Source organism: Pseudorasbora parva, chromosome 25, assembly GCF_024679245.1.
Source record: "Pseudorasbora parva isolate DD20220531a chromosome 25, ASM2467924v1, whole genome shotgun sequence".
In the NCBI taxonomy this organism is placed as follows: Eukaryota; Metazoa; Chordata; class Actinopteri; order Cypriniformes; family Gobionidae; genus Pseudorasbora; species Pseudorasbora parva.
Genome location: NC_090196.1, coordinates 6,314,347 through 6,327,064, shown reverse-complemented (window position 1 = coordinate 6,327,064; position 12,718 = coordinate 6,314,347). Strand labels below are relative to the sequence as shown.

The following is a 12,718-nucleotide window of genomic DNA, read 5'->3' as shown; positions in this document are numbered from 1 at the left end:
TGCCACCGTATCAGTTATTCGTCCAACAGACATTCACGTAAACGTAACAAAAAACAATGAAGCAACGACCTTTCCGCCGTCGCCATCTCTGGGTGAGCTTTCTTTGGAGGCGAAACACACTGCCGTTTGTGAAAATGCTCTGCTGTGCAGGAACGGAGGTAGATGAGCGCCGTCACACGCTGGTCTGGTGAGGCTGAAGAGCTGAACACGCGACCGGGAGAAACCTGCAACAAAACCACACGTAAAACACCAAACAGTTAAATGAAGATATGAACCTGTTATAGACTTAAAGGGTTAGTTCGCCCAAAAATGTTAATTATGTCATTAACGACTCACCCTAATGTCGTTCCACACCCATAAGACCTCCGTTCATCTTCACACACAGTGTGAAGTGTAAATATTATAAGATATTTTATATTTAGTCCGAGAGCGTATCTACGTGTGTGCACACTATACTGCCCATGTCCAGAAAGGGAATAAAAACGTCATCACAGTAGTCCATATGAGACATCAGTGGGTTAATCAGAGTCTCTTGAAGCATCGGAAATACATTTGGGTCCAAACATCACAAAAACTTCGACTTTATTCAGCATTGTCTTCTCTTCCGCGTCTCTTCCGCAAATAAAGATTCAAACGGTTATGAATCAGCGGATTGATTCGTGATTCAGATCGCCAATGTCACGTGATTTCAGCAGTTTGGCACGCGATCCGAAACATGAATGCTGAATAAAGTCGTAGTTTTTGTGATGTTTATATATTTCATTATTATCCAATTTAAATATTTCACTATGTTATCCTTGCTCACTCTAAAAAATGCTGGGTCAAAATAACCGTGATTTTTCTTTTCATCATGCTGTAGCAACTCATAATGTAATTACTGCACATAACTAGCCTGGATGCCAGCCGAACTTAGCTCCGCCCACAACATTTTTAGGTCGAGCAGTTCGGTCTAGACTCGCTCCATAGAGGAGTAATCATCTCTGAACAAAAACTGTTCAGACCAATGAAATCATCAGAGCGGGCTTTAGGCGATGACGGACAGATGATCAACAGTAACGTAATCATGCACGTCATCAAAGGGGCTTGGGTTATATTTGTTCGAATCCTAAACGGAGAGCTTATTTGTATCTGCATTCACCTTCACAATTTCTCTCAGAAATGAAGATCATGTTGGGTAAGTACTCTGTGTATCATTAATTCTTTTATTTTTTTACAACACCGGCAAAGACCGTTTATTCCAGCGCGCGTGCAGACAGGGTTGCCAAGTTTTTACAACACAACCCGCCAACTACTAGCCAATAAACAATAGCTAAACAATAGCTTCTCGGGGGGTTCTCCGGGGAAAAAATGCCGTTTGGGGGGTAAAATGTGTGTTATTTTGGCACGGTTGCCTGATAAAATTCGCACTCATGGACTCTTCAACCCGCGGACATAGAAAACAACCCGCTGGAAAAACGTGGACTTAGCAACACAGTGCAGTTGAGCTCTGTTGACATTTGACAATGCGTCGCTCCGTTGCTCTGATTGGTTGTAGGTCTGTCCAATTGAGGTCTTTCTAGAATTGAGTATGACCACGTCAGGCTAGCACATATCATAAAAACGACACATATTGTAAAAATGTAATCAAATCTTGAGCCCATAATGTAATAATTTTTACATGATGAGATATCTGACATTATAAACTCACAAAAAAACATTGTCATAGTCATAATTATAAATATTAGTTTCCCTTTACATTACATTTAAAAAAACATAAGTCTTAAACTACATGTGAAATGCAACATTATTATTATTATTATATCTTTATTAAACATGATTTGTTTTTTAACAGTACATTTAAATTTTAAAATTGTTTACACTTTTAAATCTGGTCTTAACCTGCCTACAAAATCCACCAGAGTACTATTCAATGTTTTATTACATTGAGAAAACGATTACATACATTATGAAAATGTTATTACGATAATAATGTAATCCTTATTACATTATGTGCCGTTATTACATTATGAGTTACTACACAGGCTGTGTTTTTGTTAGTAAAATCGCCTTCAGAAAGCCAATCGGGCTGTGTGTTAGCGTTTCTGACTGCTAGATAGTGCCAGAGAGCATAACCATTAAAAAAAGCATGTATTATGCTATCAACTAAAATTTTGTTTTCATTTTACTTAATTGTTTTCACTGCCAGTTTAACGGGTTTCGCTGTACATTTTTATATGTTTTAAAATTTACTCCCATATAATATAATAATAATGCAAAAAAAGGCCGCTTAAGTGCACTGAAGAGAGCACACATTCATGCACTTTGCAACGTCAAATGAATAGTTTTATTTTCAAGTACATTTTAAATCATGGTTACAGTGTACATTAACCATAACTGAAAGAAAACAGTTATTATGAAATTATATATAAAGTGGGTCAAAAAGCGTCTAAATGCATTTAATATAGATTTTAACTACAATGCTTTTTCATTTAATTGTAAATAGCGTCCAAATAAGTCTCAGAAAGCATACATTATTTTTGTTGTCCTAAGTGTTATTGTAATTTATATGTAAACACCACTGTAATATCGTGTACTATATTAGTGTACTGTAGTTATAGATTCTACAATCATCACCTCAAAAACAGACAAAGGTCATAAAAACATAACCGTGAAAACGACTCTGAAAACACAAAATCCATCACAACTGGATCAACTTGAGGGTGAGTAAATGATGACAGAATATTCATTTGGGGGTGAACTGTCCCTTTAGGAAACTAAATACCGTGATAAAAACATTAGGCGTAATGAATGTATGAATGAGTTATAATAATAATAACAACACACTCACTGTTTATTTGTATTGTGTTGGCTGTGTTTCAAAATGTAGAACTGACCATCCATCGATTGTTTTGAAAATGTTATCAAAATGTTAGCTGACGGAAATGCCAATTATTGATCATTTTTGCTAATGTCGACACAATCTTTTTCCATTTAACGTTGCTGAGAAATTTGCTTGCTTATGCTGCGAAAAACTAGCCTGACAAGCCAGACCCACATCCAGATGTTTGGTCTGGAAACTCACCATTGACAGCTCAATCCGAGGGGCGGATAAACGGTTGTCTTTCAGACTCCCTCTGCACGCGATAGGATAGCGCTACAACCAACCAGAGCAACGAAGGTGAAGCAGAGCTCGTTGACAGATTAAACATTCACCGTATCCGGTCGGCTAAACTCAGAACACATCTTCCCTTCTTAAGAATGACTTCAGTGCCGTACTTTGTTCTTTTCTCAGAGAAAAGCTTAACTCCAAGTCTTCCAGAATCGCAGTCAAAGCTGATTTCGAAAGACCGCCGCCGTTCGCCAGTTTCTGTGTTTACTAGAAGCACGCAAACGCAACTCGGCCGTCGTCATTATGGCCCCGCCCGCCGACTCTATACACGATGTGATTGGACCGTCCAGATTGTGAGGAATACAGCTCAGAAGGGTATTGAGAGTTCCTAGACGACACTCGCAGGCAGATTAAATTTGCTGCCGCTAGGGTGCGTCTAGATTTCTAGGCTAGCGAAAAACTAGTTTTAACTAGCAAAAAGCTCAAAACTAATTTTAGGATTAAGATCAGATCTGTAGCCCGGATGCCAGCCGGACTCAGCCCCGCCCACATCATCTGAGCTCGGGCAGTTCGGTCTGGACTCGCTCCATAGAGGAGTAATTATCCCCGAACAGAAACTGTTCAGACCAATGAAATCATCAGGGCGGGCTTTAGACGATGACGGACAGATGATCAACAGTAACATAATCATCCACGTCCTCAAAGGCGCTTGGGTTGAATTTGTTCTAATCCTAAACAGAGAACCTGTTCGTAAATGCATCACCTTTAAGCCCGTTCACACCGCCAGCGTTTTTACACTGCATGTCACCAGCGCCAGAGATTCATGTCGCTAGTGAGCGTTCCCACCACGGGTTGCCTATAAATAGTACCGTTTTTATTACTATTGTTTTGCAGAACACTGCAAGTTATTAGAATACATGCACAGTACTGTAATATGTAGACCATATCGCATACAGTTTAGTCAAAACTTACTTGATATCCCCAATCCAAGTCACGTTTTTCCATGCCTCATTTTTTTTAAATGCACCACTGTATGTACCAAGCCTGCAGTCTCCCTCTAATTTACTGAAGCTTTCGCGCCTCGATCGCCCCCCGGTGACCGCTCCCAGTATAGCCGCCCCTCTGTGTTTTCTAATGGACGCGAGGCAAACTAAATAATAAAATTACACTTCAAATATTTTTCCCCAAAGTTAGTTTATGTCACTGAAGGCAGTTATCATCACGATGATTTCATTTCAAGTGTTCGTTTTTAAAAAAAGTTTAGTTTGAGTTAGTTATCTGATGCTATAAAAGAGGGGGGGTGTGACGTCATGATTGACAGCTGAGACTGACGGCTTCTCTGAGTGAAGTTGTCACTGAGGCACTAACGGACTTTTTTCGGGATTTTTGGGAGCAGATTGGAGCTTTAGCTTTAATTTCTACATTTCCATAACTGTTTATTTTACACCAACATAATTAATTGTTCTGCATCTGCGAGAGTGTGGGCGGGCTTTTGATATCGCGACTGTACTTCCTGCGCTCTACTGCGCAACTCCGGTCCCGAAATCGCTACTGCGCAGACTCGGTCCCAAGATGTCAGCGCCGTGCAGGCCGCCTGAAAGCTTCAAATCTGCCAAGCGGAAAAAGATGATGTCGAGTCGTCCATATTTTTTTACGATCTATGGTATGTACACAGAGACATATCCTAAAGAACGGGGAAATTGCTAACAGCTAAAATCAACTTCTCCATCTTGTCACGACACCGCGAAAATCGCTTCTCATTTGCATAAAGTTGAAATTTTTGCTGCGTGTTGCTGGCGGTGTGAAAGGAGCTTTACTATTTCTCTCTGAAATGATGATCATGTTGGCAAGTACTCTGTGTCCTTACTTTTTTTTTATACAAAACCGGCAAAGATCGTTTACACTCATCTTTTTCTTCTAACGTTTCTTATTCTAGCCCGCGGACAGGGTTGCCAAGTTTTTACAACAAAACCCACCAACTACAAGCCCAAAACAACAGCTTCTGGGGGGGATTCTCTGGAAAAAGATGGCGTTTGGGGGTAAAATGTGTGTTATTATGCCACGGCCATTATAAAGTATTGACACTTAGGGCATCAAGACGGTCAGTGGCAGGACTGCCTGGGTCTTTTTCTTTAATTGAGGTCGCTTCAACCCTCAGGAATACCATACACTTGGCAACACAGTGCAGTTGAGCTCTGTTCACATTTGACAACTAGCATAATGCGTCGCTCCGTTGCTCTGATTGGTTGTAGCTCTCTCCAAACGAGGTCTTTCCTGGTTGGGTTGAAACACGCCCCATAATGGAGCGGATCAGACTCATATTCTGACTAGAGTTGAGTATGACCACGTCAGGCTAGCAGATCTATAGACCACTTCCAGAAGTTCAATATAGGCTACACAAATAAGACGTTTGGGTTACAGCAGCTTCTGTCTCTGAGGGAAAATACCTTCACACGCCAAGTAAAGAAATGGCTTTTATCAAATCAAATTTGTTCCCACATGTAACTAGATATGTGTATGTGTGTAAGTGTGTGTTCTAAGGTCTAAGTATGTGAAAGGTGTGAACATGAACGTTTGTACAATTTTTATTTTATTTTATTAACTTTTTTATTTTTTTGGCAAGTATAAATTGTATTACTCATGTTTGTTTATATATTGTAGCTTAACATCAGCCTGCCCAGGGACTACGGGTGAAAATTAGCTCTTGAGCTAAAACCTGGTACTATGCATCTCTCCCTTTGAGGTTAATGTTTATTGTACGCTGTCCCTGTTTCTTAAATAAATAAATTAAAAAAAAATTAAAAAATAGAAAGAAGAGCCGAGGTTTAATGTGACTGAGCTCTCAAACCAGAACCAATATCTGTTTATTATCTGAATGATCTAAAGACATCAAACCGCCGCAGAAGACTGCTGCTATACAACTTAACGTTTTACTGTACCCACTTTTTTACTGATCCTAAAATTTTGACTACAGGACAAATGAGCATCCCTGTGTCCAAACCCACGTGCTTCTTCACATGAAGACATGCAGTCCTGTCAGACCAGATGTCCCACAATTCTTCTGGTTTCCTCAATTGGTGTAGTGATCGACCGATATAATGGATTCCCGATATTTTTCCCGATATTTAAGCATTTTCCCATAATCGGGTATCGGTTTTGTAATATCGGATTTTCCGAATAAATGGCGCCATCTTGTCGACGTTTTGAGAATTACATACAAGCGTGCCATTAAAGGACTGCGTCTGACGCTAAGATTTGAAAACTTGGCGTCGGAGAGGATCTCACTGACGGAGTCAGTCAGGTAATCCGTCATCAAGTCACAATTAAGTTGCAACTTCACATGAATGAAATAAAACAGCCATGAATGAGAGGATGTTGCAAATAAAAGCGCCAAACTTATTTCTCTCTCTGTGTTTATTCTCAGTCGCATTCAGCCGTTCTCTCACCGAGTTGTTGTTCCAGAATATAGGCTAGTCACCGTATGTAAACAAGACCGACTCGTTTAAAACTCCTTAAATTATATTAACGTCTGCTATATGACATTTAACATGATATAACAATTCGTTATTTTATAATAAATATTGAATTAATTACAGCTCCGTGAAAGTTAATTATTAGGCCTATACCACGCGTAAGTTAAAAGCAGAGATGAAAACAGCGCTCATTAGCATTTCATAGACTGACACAAACATTCATTTTGATACCGTACTAGATGAGATTGACTCTTTAAGAAAAATAAACAAACCCGCGAATACATCAGCTTTTACAATGTTTGCATATTCCAGAGAATATTCACTCTTTAGTCTATTAAACACATAAACCTTTTAAAACTGTAGTTTAAAATGAATGCTTATATTTATGCTCATATAGTTATGGGGAGTTAATATACTCGACTCTCATTTATGTTCTCCATTTGAAAACATTAGACTTTATAAGTGTATTTTGCCTGTTGTTAATATGGCTGTATTTATAAATAAAAAGGTAAAACAGCATTAATGTTAAAAAGACTTTGCACTGTAACATTTATTGATGTAAATGTCTTTTGTTCTGTATGTAAGTGAGTGAAACTGCAAAAATTACAGTGTTTAAAAAGCTCAGTTCAGTGCTGTTGCTGTAATTGTAAAAAAACAGAAATAACACAACAAGTAAATATCGGTTCTATATATATTGGTTATCGGCACATAAACATGCAAATAATCGGTATCGGTTATAATTAAAAAAATCAATATCGGTCGATCACTAATAGTAAGCAGTAAAGTGGTGAATTTAAACATCACGTCTCATCACTCTCTGCATTTTACAAATATTTGGATGCAAAATACAGTATAATTTGCGATATAGGCGAAATTGCAATATAATTTGGAAACGACGAGTGCAGCGATACAACAAAAACTTACGCAACAAAGTTTTTTTTAGGGTAGACATCACTACGCAGGCCATTTCATCTGTAGAAGTCCAATTGGACGGAAACAGGCCTGAGCCATCAGATTGTGCAATGTTTTTTTACGCATATTCACTTTGTTGATAACAAAACAGCACAAAAAGCGGATGGAAACTTGGCTATAGGCAGATTTCGAGCATGCCAATAACGCACATTAAATCGTGAGTTTGAATTTTACAAAAAATAAATAAAATGTTCTTAAAACGTTTTGTTTACATGATGTTTAAAAATACTTTGACTCATATATGAAACTGTCTTATTTTCTGTTAGCAAAAATGCTAGCTAGGAAGGCAGCTCACTGGTTTGACATAACCTGTGTCCCAGTAAACACAGAAAGTTCCTAAACAATTGTATTTGGCTTTATTTTACAACCATAAAATAACGTTCCCGGAATGTTGCACAAGCGTTTTTTTTTTTCAGGTGGTCAATAAAAACAATTCTGAGAACTAAAATATATTAGTCAGGATTCAGAGCCAATCATGAATGCACTTCAGCAGGAAAACAGGGAAAAAATGCTTTACATTAACATTGCTACAATGATTACAAACATTATTGCAACACCCAAACACTTTAAATCGAGAGTTTGGAAGTTAAAACAAATCTTCAAAAGTAAAATGTCCCTAAAACGAAATTAAATTACATGTTTACATGTCTGTCTATTTTATGTTAGCAAAAATGCTAGCTAGGTAGGCTGGGTCTGACATAACCTATGTCCCAGTAAACACAGCGAGTTCATAAAAAAGGTCATTTTTTTGTTTTTTTGTTCTACAACCATAAAATAATGACGTTCCCAAAACGTAGCGCAGATGTTTTTTCAAACGTTCTGGTTGTCAATAACAAAAGCAAAACTATTCTGGGAGCTAAAAACTGTTAGGCAGGCTTCAGAGCCAATGATGTAAATGACGTAACAGATATTATTTATTGGTATATTTTATGTTTTGATGTTTTGATGGCTCACTCACCTTTATGAACGGACTTTATAATCACCCTCGCTGCAGGTCTGCATGAACAGGACATATTTAAGAGCAGATCTGAAGAGGAAAAATAAAAGTATTACTTATATGCGGGCACAAATACAAATAAAGTAGTGTGAAAGTGCTGCCAGACATCATTAGTAATAATTATGCCAAGGCCTGAAACTGATATAAAGTTCAGAGCGACAGTTATAGTGACGCGACTGAACTCCGCACGCGCTGCTGTGAATGACGGCGGACATACTTACACGAGCTCTGGGTTTCCTCTCAAACCGATACAGTCTCTCTCACTGAGCGGATCTAACACCAGGATCTGAGCGGAATAAAAGCTCTCGGAGGTTTCATGCCAGTGTCAGTGTCCGCTGCTCTCATTAACGATGTTGGATGAAGTTTAGTGTTGATCAGTGTGATATAACCTCTGCTGTCATGAAGTGTGTCAGCGTGACGTACATTGCCAGATAGAGGTCTGTTTGTGTCACGTGATCGCGAAGGGGCGGGGCCATTAAGGCAGTTTCCTATGAGGCAGAGAGGCAGAGCGTTGTCCCTGTCGGTACACGATCCGTTCCACCTGCACGATCCGTTCTACGCATGCGCATAATTACGTAGTAGAAAACGTCACGGTTTTCCTACACTATCGGTACAAATGAAACACTTGACGGCAAGGCGGCACAATTTGCGTCATATTTGTGTTACATTTAACAGCATGTCTATTTTGATGCTTTTAAATGTAACACAAAATAAATAGCAAAGGACGTGAGTCGTTACATGAACGTATGATCAACCGTCAAAGACGGTTTGTGCCGTTTTTTAAAATTAATATCTGCTAATAGTTAACCTTTAAATTGAGTAATTTTGTATTAGTATGGATCTATATAGGCTATCTATATAATCTAAATGAGGAAAATAATCCCTTCAATGTTGTTTACAGAAGACAAGGGACATAATACCCTACCGCATCTGGTGATATAGACTAGTTTATGTGAATATTAAACAGCAAAAAAAACTATTTATGCTACGAATCCTGAGTGTCCTCCTGACTCCTGTGTGTGTGGGTATGAATGGCGCTGATCCGCAGTTTACCTCAAACCCATAGGCCTACAAAGAATTGAGCTTGACAGTCGTGTGATTCCATCTCATACGAGGACATAAACGCATGTCCGTCATCTCCAGAGCCACTCTGAGAGTCACTTCATCTGCGTTTCACCGTTTCATTTGAGAAAAACCACCTTCATATCATAAACACGCAGAAACTAAAAGGTATATTCACGGCAACTCGTCAAAATGAAAGTTCGGTTTTACTTGAGAAATATATCACTGTTGTACTGTAGAATTTGTGGGAAATTTAATAGAAACTAAATTAAAATGAAAACAATAATAATATTGTTGTTTTATGAATTAATTAAGTTGCTATAACCTACTCTTTACTGGTAAATATTACAGCAAACAAACATCACAGACAATGGCAGACCAATGCAGCTCTTGCATAATGTCAATAATACTTCTATAATGACTTGTGTAAAATTATTTTCAATGTTTGATGTTGACTGCTATGTGTAAATGACTTGAAAGAAGCATTTGTTCACACAGAAGTTTTATTTATGAGTACAAATACACACACACACACACACACACACACACACACACACGTCTCTCTCCCTCCGTCTCCCACACACACTCTCTCCCTCTCACGCAGAGTGTGGGGTGCACAGTCACCCAGATACACCCACACTAACAAAATGTATATGGGTGACTGTGCACCCCAACTCCAGCATTTACTCTCAGGTTGAGGGTGTCTTTGCAAATTATCATGAATGTTTCCATGTCCTGGAGGTTTTCAAAAATAAACGTAAAAGGCTCCATGGCATCACAGTTCATCAACTCCAGCTCCCTCCATGCTTTCCTTCGTTCATCATGATCCATGGACATGTATTTTGGTTCTTGCACCTGGCCAGTGAAAAGCCCAACACTGTTCCTCACAATGTATTCTGCCTGGTACATATGTTTCAATGTGAGGGGCAGCTCCTCCACTTCTACTTGTTCCTCCTATGACAAAGTAAAATACCATTAATACAACATAAGATGTTTTGGGTCTTTCAAAAGGGGCCTTAAGACATATTTTCAGCATAAATTAAATAGTTATTATTAGTTATGGTTTTTTATGCTTTTATATTGTATTTTCATTAGGCTATTAATTGCGAACCTTTGTACTGTTTTTATTTGTAAGCCACTTTGGACAAAAGCATCTGCTAGCTCAAATAAACCATAACATGCACAAAGTAAATACAGGTAGGTCTCACAAAATTTGAATATTGTGGAAGTTTCAATAATTCAAATTTACAACGTGAATCTCATACGTTATGTAAATTCATTAGACACTATGCGAAATATTTATATTATGCATGTTCATTTTGATTACTACAGCTTATATCTAAAGAAAACCCCAAATTCAGTATCTCACAAAATTAGAATAGCACATACAACCAAAAATAAACAAAAATTTAATTACAGAAATTAGGAAGTTTTCCCTGAACTCTGTCAACACGACTCACTGTCAATTAATCGGCAGCAGTCTGCCTTTATCCAGAAACAGCTCAGATAACGTGACAGTAGTGTATAAAACTGTTACAGTCACCGACATAATATTTCTGTCTTCATCACAGCACAGAATAACAAAATACGTCCATAAGAACCTATTTATTATTTAACGTCCGTAAATTAAAACAGTGGACAGTATATTAGTTCATCATTTGTGTTCTGCATTGGGCTATGTGTAAATAATACGAAAATAAAAACTGCATGTAGGAGTGAAGAGGTTTGCTCCAGTCATGTAAACATTTTACTGCGATTAACTCCTTACTCTGATCATTGGAAAAAAGCGCATTATTGGTGTACATTAGGGATGTCAACGATTAATCGATGATCAATTAATTGTCGATAAGACATTTGATCGATAAGACTTATCGATCATCGATTAAGCAGGGTCATGCGCGTGCGTGCTGCTCAACCGCAAAACAGGAGGAAAAATGATGCGAGCGTGCCCCAGTTCTATTTGGGACCATTTTACAGCTGGAGTTACTCCTTCATCATGACTGCAAGTTTGCATGTGCAGTCGCAGCCTTTTGTTTTGTGCAAATGTAAGTTGTAATATTGTGTTTATATTGTGCAGGCCTATCTATAGCTGATTTATCTCATAAGGATGCATTTGGTTAATCATTAACGTTAGAGGCGGTAGTTAAAGCATGGTGGTGATCAGCTTCAGCTCCAACAGCAATGCACAGCTAATAATGACTATTATTGGGACTGTCATATTACACAACATTAATGAGAACACTAGTGTAATAAAACATTGTGATTGTTAATTATTTGGGTTTATTTGCCGTGTGTTTCATTGCATTGATCCAGGAAGAGCGCGTGCACAACATGAGTCACGCATTCTGACTCGCGCATGTAACTTAGTTCAAGTGCACTTGTGCATTCGCATCAGATTGTGCTGAAGTAATTTGAAATATTACATTTATTTTGTAACGTTATATATGTGATGAATCAGGATGCGTTTCTTTTAGTGAAATAAAACGCACTAGCAAGTGGCTTCAGTCAGTGATGGCTACCGGTTTTCATTCAGTGCTTCTGCTTTAGCGCATACAGAGCAATGCATAATAACTATGATTGGGACGATCATTTTATATACCAGAAACGAGAACACTATTTTAATAAATGGTTGTAAAGTCATTGGGTTAAGGTGCCGTGTTAAGAGCGTTCTAGGAGGAGCGTGTGTACGCGTCTCCCATTCTGAATATGAATATCAGCAACTCAATTCAAGTTCACTTGTGCATTCGCAAAATTTTGTGCAGATATAATTTGTAATATTTTGTTAACTTTATATAAATCTGATTAATCTCATATAGGAAGCTTTTTGTTTAGTTAAATAATGCGCTAACAAAGAGATTCAGTGTAACTTACCGGTGTTAATTCAGCGCATCCGCTTCAGCTCGCGCAGTTCAAACAGCAACGCACGACTAATAATAACTATGACTGGGACTGTCACATTACATAACATTAATGAAAACAATATTTTAATAAATCGTTTTGAATTAATTGGGTTGAGGTGACGCTTCAGCACGTTGTTCTTGGATGTGCGTCCACACATTCTGAATAACAGATCTGAGGCGGGGTTCGTGTTGTATTACAGGTTATATTTGGTTATTAAATAAGTAA

General features: G+C 38.2%; 1 protein-coding gene across 1 annotated transcript in view; it reads right to left on the bottom strand.

Annotated features, from left to right (window-relative positions):
• The window catches only part of clpxb (caseinolytic mitochondrial matrix peptidase chaperone subunit Xb), a 32,502-nt gene extending 23,534 nt beyond the window's left edge, over positions 1-8,968 (bottom strand). Inside the window, exons 1-3 of the mRNA XM_067436172.1 lie at positions 8,752-8,968; positions 8,492-8,560; positions 70-224 (exon numbers count right to left, since the gene is read on the bottom strand). Of these exons, the coding sequence (XP_067292273.1) occupies positions 70-224; positions 8,492-8,546 (210 nt within the window). The 5' untranslated portion in view covers positions 8,547-8,560; positions 8,752-8,968. The remainder of the gene's footprint in view (positions 1-69; positions 225-8,491; positions 8,561-8,751) is intronic.
• Between the last annotated feature and the right edge of the window lie 3,750 nt (positions 8,969-12,718).